Genomic DNA, 11,067 nt, shown 5'->3' with positions numbered 1-11,067 from the left:
TGATGAATGTGGGTAATAGATAGTAAAAATTACCCATTCGCACTTTTTGGAGAGATGGGTACGTCTCTATACAAAATTCAAAATTTGGTTTGCTCATTTTTAGCGTGAACAAAATTAGGTAGGGGAGAATGGTATACAACGCACCCCCTGGGCAGAACGCACCAGCTGACTTTCATTTGTGTTTTTCATGGCTTTTACGTAACTTTTTTGTTGTCTTATCAAGCAGCACTTCTAGCATAGCATCTGAACTCAAAATCCTACAAAATCCTAGAATTAGATTAAAAATTCCAAGAAAAACTCAAAATAAAATGAAAAAGTGCGTCTTACCCCGGGGGTCGTTATGTACTGTTCTACCCTACCTCGTACCTTAAAGAACATATACTCAATGCATGTGAAAATTATTATAACGGCTAACACATCATTTTTATTCAAAATTAATTAAAAAAATTACCGAGTATATTTTCCAAGAATTACTTCACTTTTCACAACAACTTTGTCTCAGACGTCATTTCGATCAGAAGTGACGATTTAGTTCTGCACTCATTGAAAAATGTCAGAGGCGCCATTTTGAAGAAAATACAAATCCAAAATGGTCGAATTTTTGCAAAAAATCATTCCATAACACATAATTTTGCTAATTTTCATGCAAATCGGAGAAGGTAGGGACTTAAATTGTTATTTTGTTATCCTATTTGGCCTGTCACTGGTCATTTGATTCGCATGGACACCTTGAAGATCCGTCTAGTGGCCACAAAATCCCTTGTCACTAATCTACTCTAACTGACGGATAAGCCTATTCATCTTTTTCTTCATCCAGAATCAGGTACTTTTCTGAGTAATGGAAATAGTTCTCCTCTAGGATTCTCCTCATAAGAGTTGGCATCATCGGATTGCAACTAGGGGCTGTTCGTATTTTTATATTGAAATCAAATCTATCAGATAATTTCGGTAATCGGTTCGTGAGTTCCAAAATTTGAAGCAAAGCAGACCCAATTGACATAGCTTACTTTATTTATCACTCCTACTCACTTTTAACCACATTTGGGTTTTTTAGAAATTATTTTGAAATTAAAATACGGCAAAATTACCGGATGAAACCCCCCATTGCAACGTACTTTCAATCGAATAATTGTTAGAGTTAAGATCACAAATGGGATCTACTGATCACTAGCATGTCTGTTGAGAGAAATAAATATGTATAGGATCAAGTTATCCGAACAAAACCTTCATAAAACGAATTTCTGCGTTGGTCATATCATATGCTAACATTAATCATCAGCTGAAGTCATATCATTTGCTAACATTAATCATATAATTTTTTTTTTTTTTCGATATGTCTTTCGACGTCCGGTTTAAAGAATCTTCAAATGCAATGATGTATTACATTTTCCACATATCTTTTATACAATACTTGAAGAGAATCTTACATTTCTCGTGTGGGAGTACTCTGTGGGTTTATATGCTATCGTCAATTAAATTAGTTACTGATAGATTAAAAACTGATAACTACTGTTGCTCGTTCAATTTCCTATATGATACATATCCAATGTCTTAATTTTACAAGATATCCATCCATGAGTGTTGATGTTATCCACGTTAAAATATAATACAATTCAAGTTAATTAAATTGAAAAAAAAAAAACAACCTTCCAACCGTTAAATCGGTTGTGCTAAATTAAAATATACATTAAACAAAATTTAAACGAAAAAAAATGGTAACAAGATCATAAACAGAAGACGATTTTTTTACATTCATAAGACAACAAAATATGCCTAAAACTCCTACTAAATTTGTACAATCTATTTATAAATGCACTAATACTATATCCGTGTAACTTATGCCTATTTTTTTCATTTACTCACGCTTAAACCATATATATGTCAGTACTAAATATCAGATAGAAAATTCATCTTCCATTCAACACACATCTTTCATCGAAACACACGTCAAAACATCAAAGGTAGGCGCCAGGCTTAACTATTTCCGCATCACTGTAAAACGCTCGCCATATAGTTATAGTTGGCCCCGTAACTATTGTTGTTGTTGTTAATATTATTATGTTGATGGTTGTTGTAGGGATGGTAATGATTGTTATACTGATGCTGCTGCTGCTGTTGCTGCTGCTGATGCTGCTGCTGTTGCTGCTGGTAATGATGATGATAAGGATGGTGGTGGTGATGATGGTGATGATGATGATGATGGTACGACTGGCGCTAGGAGGTCGGCGTCGATGGAGTCGGTGCAACGAACGGTGTCCACTTGAGGCAGCTGCGATCGATCTTGGGCATGTTGCCTCGCCGTTTGACTCGTTCCTCGTACTCCTCGAGGACGTCCTGAAAAGATAAAGATGATAGTTATCAGCATACACACATTCGAGGAGGACATGATCGTCTGTTTGATTGAAAAAAAAATGACTTCGCAAAAATGGCTAATTTTCAAATCCCTAGTTCATTACCAGGCTGCTAATGATCATATGCACGGTTCGCACCTTCCTCCTTGATCACGCCATTTTGCCATTATACTACCATTTCTACCGTCAGTCATCGATTCGGTTTGCACCAATTTTGAGTTTCTACAGTTGAAATTCAACCCATTGCATTTCATAAATTGTGTATGCTCTGCTTAGCAGAGACAACAGACCAATTGCATGCGGCAAAATTGGTTCTCTTATAATTTTTCCATCAAAATTTGGGAACTTCTCGCTAATCTCGATCAATTCCGAAGAGGTGCTGATAATTGAATTAACGCCCGAAAGGACATACTCACGCAACTTTGGTCACGAGAAGCCCGAATCCTAAGCATTTTCCCGCTACCGTACGGCAGGTTGAAGCCAACCTTGATTGACGGGTTCCACGTTCGAATTCATGCTCGAGATCCACATTTAAAGTACACCGACTCACTCGTCGTGGTCGGTCGATAATTGCCATTTAATTTCAAACGAAACGAAACGAAACAAAACGAATTGGTAATGGAGCGGTTCATTCACTCTGTTCCGGCTTTCCACAAGGAGCCGGATCATTTTCATGAGTCTTCGGGCTGCTGGCTGCTCGGGACACGTAAATCGTTGTCATTTTGTATTCCGTCTGGACGATTTTATCACGAACAAGTGTTTTGCCACCCGGGAATAATTGTAAGGCTTAGCAAATAAAACAAAACAAAAAATCGTACTTGAAATGTGTAATCAGTCGAATGGTAAAATAATTTTCATAAATAAAGTTGTCCGTAGGCATCACGCTTCTCATACTAGGTTGATTACAGCCTGCGCGTTGAGTGCTTTATAATAGCGATAGTAAACACTTTCCGATGCAACTTGAGATTTGCGGTAGATACAAGGAATGTGCTCAAAGCCCTATGCCTACAGGCAATGTTGCAATTCATCACGTTAGGCGTTTGCCCCTACATTTACTTTTATACTAAGATCAAGATCATTACTATGCTGCCAATGCTTCTACTTAGCCAATGCTTTCGTGAATCCGTCAGCTGGATGGTATTCGGTAGAAATGTACCTAGATCAATTTGATGCCACCTGCCTCTACGGGCCTGCCCAACGTTTTTAATTCACGGGCCAAATATCGCAAAACACCAAAATAAAATCGCTGAAAATCAGAATTTTTTTTTTGATTTTAGACTTGATGCAAGATTAGCAAACTTTCCAGCAATGCTTCTGAATTTTCCAGCCAATCAAACTTCTGTCAAATTGACAACAATGTTTTGTAAAACATATTTATTTATTTTTTATATTTTTCATTTTCCTATAAATTGTATGTACATTAAATATTGCATGATAAAATATAAATTATTATATATATAGGGTGTTCGGTTCCTTAGTGAAAAGAATTTAAAGGGGGATAGAAGATCATATTTGAAGTAAAAAATTGTTCTACGCATATGATCAAATCTCAAAGATTACTGAGTTATTGAACTTTTTCTGTTTGTCATAAATTGGCTATAACACAAAAACTATACCATTTAGCACAAAACTCTTGCCTCCATTAGATAGTTCCTACTTAATAGTGTTATTTCTACTTTAAGTAAGCTGCAATTAGACACATTTTAGGGATAAACGAGTCTACAGCTTGTGTTTTCCTACGGGTTTTCCCTTATTATTTAAAAAAATGCGTAATAAAGTGTTTTGTTTTATCAAACCAAAAGATGCCTCTCAATGCGCTTTACAACTCTCTCTTTGACATCAATTTTCTATCTTGTTTTTGTCGGAATTTCGTACTAAAAACCCCATGTTGGCTCGTTAATTTACTGTCGTGTAAAACACGAATTCAACCCCACCGTGTGTTGCTGTTGACGTCTGTTTGCAGCGCGCATAGCACACTTGATCGCCATTCGTAGTGACGGTATGAAAAGTGTGACAAGAAAAACAATGCTGCTGAAGGTTCAATTGAACGCATGACGAAATTTTAAAATGTTTTGTTTTTTTCTCGATACCAATGTAGATCAGTTTATTGAACTGATTGGGTATTTTCCAATGATTAATCAAATTGAAGTACTGATCTTCGTTTCTTTCATAAATTTATTTCAATAGTTGCTCTATGTGTCCTCCATTTTCTTGGATGCAGTATCTGAACCTCCTTCCGGTCTCTTCCACAAGGATAATATTATTCAACTTCTCTTGTATCTTTCGAGCGAAGTATTTGGAATTTCTAGAAAACGAGCTTCCAACCCTGCTGGAGGATGTCCCACTTGCTGTGAGACGGCGCTTGGTGTTTCAACAGGACGGAGCCCCATCTCATTCCACAAATGCGGTAAGACATTTTCTGAACGCCAACTATCGGGAACCGTGGATCGGGCGGAATGGGCCAATTGCTTGGCCCCCAAGGAATAGGGATATGACTCCCATGGACTTCTTTTTTATGGGGTGCATAAAGGAAGTGGTGTATTCGGTGACAATCAACACGCGCGAACAGCTAGTTGATCGAAATAATCAGCTGTAGCATTTTTGGCCATAGCAGAATAGAAAGCCAGTCCTGGAAGCTGCTTTAAATCCTCCAGGACATAAGTTTCAATGTCCATGAAAACTTCGTTAAATATTCGCAGTACAAACACGTCGAGCCCATGATTTTGCTGTCAAATTCTGTTTGTCGTTGCGATTTGGAACTGTTTTTACTTTATACGACTTCAGCTCCAAACGCTGTTTTGATTTTTAGACAAAACCAGGTGACATTCCTATTTTACAAGCCACCGTTCGAACAGAGAGATTCCTCTTCACCTTTAGGTTCAATACAGGATCAGCACATCCAATGATTGTATCACTTCTCGGTTTCCTCTCGACCGTCAAACGTTCCGAAAATGATTTGAGCGGTCGTGAACAGTGGATTTAAGTAAATCCAATTTTTTGCAAGTCCCCGTATTGACAAGTCAGGATTTGCATTACGTCCGTACAAAATCCGCTCGCACACGTGTTTTTCATCCGTCGCCATCTTGAACACTTAACATGGAATGTAAACACCAATCATAGTCTTTTTCACCAATGACTCCCTGCTATACCTCAGCGAAATGTTTCACTCCTACATGCAATGTTTCAAAAATTAAAGAGATTTGAAGGTGTCCGGAATAATGTGGATACAGACACATAACATATGTGGAACTGCATGCAAATTAACTTTCTAAAAGTTGACCCCTTTTTTGTGTTGCCTCAGTGGTATAACTGGTATAGTTGGTCATCGATCTGTCAAAACAGAATTGTCGTGATATCGACACTGTGCGTTCATAAGGACCAATGTCGAAAACGTAAACAATGGCTTCTTTCGTATATTTCTTGTAGTTCAAAGTCATTCCATGTAAGCCACCAATTCCATCGGATAGGGGGAGTCTCCCTTTACGCAGTTTACTTTTAGTTGACTCGAGTGGATTTTCATTATCGGGAAATTCGCAGAAAAAGTTTACGTTTGCGACATTAGCTCTTATGAAAGAAAAGCAGATATATGGTTGCATGCTCAGTAAGCATTGACGTTGACGACGACCCTGCAACTCCTCCTTGGTAAAATCCCATAAGCATCTGAAAATATGTGCATGAAATCTAGCGGACTTTGTCTTATCTCTTCACTCCACCATAGAACCAGCAATCTCTTCATACAAACCTTGATAGTAAGGAAATGTTCACCAGGTTTCACGCACAGACTGACGACTGCGGATGGGATTTTACCATAAGAGTAAACAGATATAGAGTGAAGGCGAATTGTAAATTGTCAGGGTAATGTGATGTCAATCATACAAGGTCTGGCCCAACTGACTTATTGGTATTACACAGTTGAATGTGGAAGGTGGTGTTCGTATTTCACCTAAGAGTTTATCTTTTCACACGAAACAGCTGTTGCCTGTGATGTCACTCTGCTGTTCGCAGTATGGAATGTTGTGCTGACGTAACGTCGTCATTCGCTTGCGTAACAATGTTTGCAACATTTCTGCTTCTAACACCAGCAAGCTGCCTGCTGCTGCAGTCCTTGTATGATTGACATCGGATAATGCGGCCATTCTTTTTTCGACCAGCTCTACAGGGGGCTTATCAAAGTTTTTTTTTTTTAACTAGCATTTTCAAGCCAGTCAGAAGCCAATCAAGAGCGTTATTAACCAGTAATATTGCATATTTACAGATGCAATATTTCTTAGTCTGTTTGACCTGATTGAATTCTATTCGATTCATTGCGTAAATTGCGATAGTTGAATGTGATTGAATGCAAACAATTCGAAGATTTTATGTTTGCGTTGAATAGGGGTAATTAAACATGCTATTAGTAAATCAACTTATGAATGTTATGAAATATTATGTTGACATTTATAAAAAGTTGAAATTTTTCTAAGAAATCTAGAAACATAACTAGGATATGTGCACCAGTTTTAGGCCCTAGTGGTCGTCAAATTGACCTTATCTTAAATTTCACATTTTAACATTCTTTCTAAATTTGTTTCGATACAAAGGAAGAACAAATGTTTTGGCAAATAAAGCCATTAAAATTTATTTCAAATATGACACTAGGGCCAAAAACAGGACCACTAGTGCCAATACTGGTACACTTATCCTATGTAAAATAGATTCAAACTTTCGTTTGTAAATCGTGCTTATTGTTGCTAGAAAATAAAGCCGTTCCTTTTTTTAATCTTTATTTGAGAGATTTTTAGCTGAAGGCTAGTTCATCTGTAATAGCCGTTCCTGTTAACTTTGAGATAGCTAGTTGGGAGCCCCAGGTTGGGACCTTAGCCATAGTGATCGAAAAAAGTTTGCTAGGAACGCCCTTCCTTTGCCTTTTCGATCAATCTTTAAACGTTTTTAGTGCATCATAATTGGAGTAGATCTTTTGCTCAAAACATTTTCAATTGGTCGCAGCCTCGGCCGCAGCTTAGAAGCATATGGAGGATTGAATCCTTGGGTATTACAGGTATTGATAAGCACTCGATTTGATTTATCGTCTGATTGCGAAATTCTTGCGAATGGAACGATGGTCAGCTCAAAACACTGCATAGTTTCCGCATAAACCGGGACACTTGTTGCAAAATGATGCTGCTTCTCTTTGGACTTCAAAATGTATGCAGTCAACTCCTAATTTGCGGGGTCGTATTTTTCCTCCTACGAATCCAAAATGAAATCAAAGGTTGATGCAATAGGCTCCAAACATTTAAAAAAAAGTTTCTTCTAAGTATACAAAAGATTTGGCGTGGAGTTTCCCCACTTTTTTGCCATAACTACAGAAAAACAATACGTCTGGTTTACAATGACATTTCAGGATTAATCGTTGGGTGGCAGGTCATTGCATACAAAATTGGCGAAAAAATCATACTTTTTTGATTGCAATCGTTAATATATTTGTTTGCTGTGTGACGCGAGGTGAGGAGCTAGCTATATAGTTATAAATAAAGGACGTAAATAGTTAAGGAAAAACCAAGACATAAGTTCAAAAGTTCTAAGAAGACAGAGAATTATAAACCACGCTATAATTATTTTAATAGAATTGAGTACCCCCATGATCCCCTTTCTCATGTTACAGCTGGTATAATCAATTTGACAGATCGATGTCCCTCTATACCACTTGAAAACACTGAAATGGGGTCGATTTTTGATTATCGAGTTCCACATATGTTATGTGATACAGACGTTATTAGTATTGATCAGCATAGTTTCATGGCTGGTCACTCCACTGCCACTAACTTGCTGCCCAAGCAACACGGCTTGTCATAAAGAAGTTGCAAATACTTTGTAAAGACTAACGCAAAGAATCACTAATACTTTAATATACATCATTTAATACATTTATATAACCTAAAAAGCGCAAGACGCGGAGCTTATACAACTAAATACTGGTCTTATAACATGTTTTGGAAACATCATAAAAACCAGCGAAAAAAAAAAACAATAAAAAAAAACTTGAGCATGGGATTCGATCACTGGTCCTTGGAGTGGTAGACTTGTTACTACCTAACTAGATCAACACTGCTTGATGAAAAGTTTGTTATAAGTATCTATCATGTTCTTGCCAATGGCATGAAAATTATTTTCTCGTTCAACACGCTTTCGATCCGTCATGAAGACGTTTTGTTAGTAGCAAAGCGTACATCTAATTGCCAGAATGTTATTTAAACGTATTTTCAACTCCTTATAAGACAACCTGCACATTTTCAGTTGTATTAGTTTATGAGATGTCATAAAAAAGTATTTTCAACTTTCTTTATAACAAACCTCCGAATACATCATAAGAAACTGTCAATCACTGCATGAAGAGACAGCCCGGCTCAATGGCACCGTCAATGTTTACGTCAATCTGGATTGATTTTGTATACGACAAGTTTTATAGTAGTATTAAAACAGTAAGATGCACGTTCAAATAACATTTTAAGATAAAAGCAAAAGAAAACTATTTTGGAAAAAGTTGAATGAAAGAAGTATGAAGAAAACATCTTTAAGCCTCATATATAACGTGGGATGTTTTCTGCATCTCTTATAATACATTTATACAATAAGCCGTTCTAATTCTTTTTCAAAAAGATGTTTTATGTGTTACTTGGGTGTGCCCTTGCTTCCTACATATCTAACAGTATGTCGGATCGTGCTCAGACGGATGTCATTTATACTAACTTATCTGCTGCCTTCGATAAATTGAATCGCAAAACTAGACAGGCTTGGTATCCACGGCTGCCCTTTCAGCCAGGTTTCAGTCGTACCTCACCGATCGCTATTTTACTGTTGCCATTGGTGATCACCAGTCCCGTATGGCTGTCATGTCCGGCATACCCTAGGGTAGTCACCTGGGACCACTATTTTTCCTGATTTACTTAAAGGACGTGAATCTGGTAATCGAGGGACCAAGATTATCATACGCAAATTACCTTAAACTCTTCCTTCGAATTCACTCAACTGAAGACTGTTACTTCCTGCAACGTCAGCTAAATGCATTTGCCAATTGGTGTATTCTGAATCGTATGAAGGTTAACCCGTCTAAATGCTCGGTAATCTCTTTTTCGCGCTAGATAGACTATTATGTTCAAGGTTCAGTGTTCACTCGGCTGTCGACAGAAGCAGAGCACTCTCAATGTGTGTCACGCAATCGTCTGTTTACTCGGCAGCAACCATTGTGTGGTTCTCCTCATTGTTCTTCATCAGCAGTTCTTTCAGTCGATACGTCTTTGGAAAGCAACCGTTTCGTGATGAATGTGTGAGTGCTGACCACGTTTTGCGTCCATTGTTGCAATTGAAGCGCTCTGCTCCCCGTTGGCGAATCTGCCATACAATGAAACCACTGGAAGCGGCTTCCGTTCTGTTGAAGGAGGCTTATTGGATAGCGGACGAAAAAATGTTTATTGTGTTGTACCGTTTGACTATAGTTTTAAGATGTATTGTATGGTGAACATGAATCGTCGGCTCTGGAAAGTTGATTCGGTTGAGCCATATCAAATAAATAAATAATAATAAAAAAATGTTCAAATATGTTTTGTTAGGCACTAAAATTGAGCGCGTCAGCCAAATTAAGGACCTAGGTGTGATTCTGGATACACAAATCTCTTTCGAGCAGCACATCTCGTATGGCGTCGACAAAGCTTCCAGAATACTTGGGTTTATCCTCAGGTTTGCGAAGACTTCACGGATATCTACTGCCTTAAATCGCTGTACTGCTTCTTGTCTCGCTCCTTATTAGAAAACTGATCGGATGTCTGGACTCCTCACTACAACAACGGTGTCGAAAGAGTTGAGTCTGTTCAGCGACGGTTGCTGAGATATGCGCTACGTAAACTGCCGTGGACGGATCCCTTTCGATTGCCTAGCTACGATCCATCTGGAGCCCCTGTCGGTCCGCAGCGATGTAGCAAGGGAATTTTTTAATTGCGGATATTTTGCAAGGACGCACCGATTGCTCTGTTCTCCTTGAGCAAGTTGACATCAATGTTCAACCCCGAGCCCTACGGAATAATTCAATGCTGCGCCTCCCGATACAGCGAACTAATTATAGCATGTTCGACGCAATCGGTGGTTTACAGAGACTCTTCAATAGGGTCTCTCTCCGCACTAGTTGACTTTGACCTGACTCGCCAGCTGCTTCGCCGGAGGTTTAGTTAATTTTTTTTCTAGATCAGTTTAGTTTGTCTAGTAATGTTCCTTTTTTTTACGAGAAGACTGTCTATGTATTTATTGATGTTTAGTTTAAGTACTTTTCATGTTTTGATGTTAAGTAATAATAAATAAATAAATATGTATGATTCGAACAAAAAAATCTTTTTCTTACACTCAATTTAAGAGTTAAACTTAAAAAAATATTCTTGATATTAAAAATAACTTGAGATCAGAAAAAAACATGGTTCTATTATTTTGTCCTTAAGATTCAGCAATCGCAATAGCATCACCCTTATTCCATATTGTATCAATTGAAAGTTCAAAAGTTCCGGATCAGGGTAAATGATCCACGGTTCATTTTAGTTAAGAATCGATCAGCTCATCAGAGTTCAATTGCTTTTAAATGATCTCTGATCGAATACATTAATGATTGAAAATGAGCTGTTAAAAATGATCATTAAATGACATATGTCTTACGTTCTGATTTTCGTGTTAAAATCTTCCCTCATTTAACAGT

At 37.7% G+C, this 11,067-nt stretch overlaps 1 protein-coding gene across 1 annotated transcript in view; it reads right to left on the bottom strand.

Moving 5' to 3' along the window:
- Nucleotides 1-598: 598 nt before the first annotated feature.
- Nucleotides 599-11,067, bottom strand: part of chm (chameau) — a 341,628-nt gene continuing 331,159 nt past the window's right edge. Inside the window, exon 9 of the mRNA XM_065222306.1 lies at nt 599-2,334. Coding sequence (XP_065078378.1) covers nt 2,215-2,334 — 120 coding nt within the window. The 3' untranslated portion in view covers nt 599-2,214. The remainder of the gene's footprint in view (nt 2,335-11,067) is intronic.

This window comes from Ochlerotatus camptorhynchus, unplaced genomic scaffold (assembly GCF_037179485.1).
Source record: "Ochlerotatus camptorhynchus isolate MF236.1 unplaced genomic scaffold, CSIRO-AGI_Acam_v1.1 ptg000165l, whole genome shotgun sequence".
NCBI classification, from domain to species: domain Eukaryota; kingdom Metazoa; phylum Arthropoda; class Insecta; order Diptera; family Culicidae; genus Ochlerotatus; species Ochlerotatus camptorhynchus.
The sequence above is the reverse complement of the archived record's forward strand: the minus strand, read 5'-3'. Positions and strand labels throughout refer to the sequence as shown.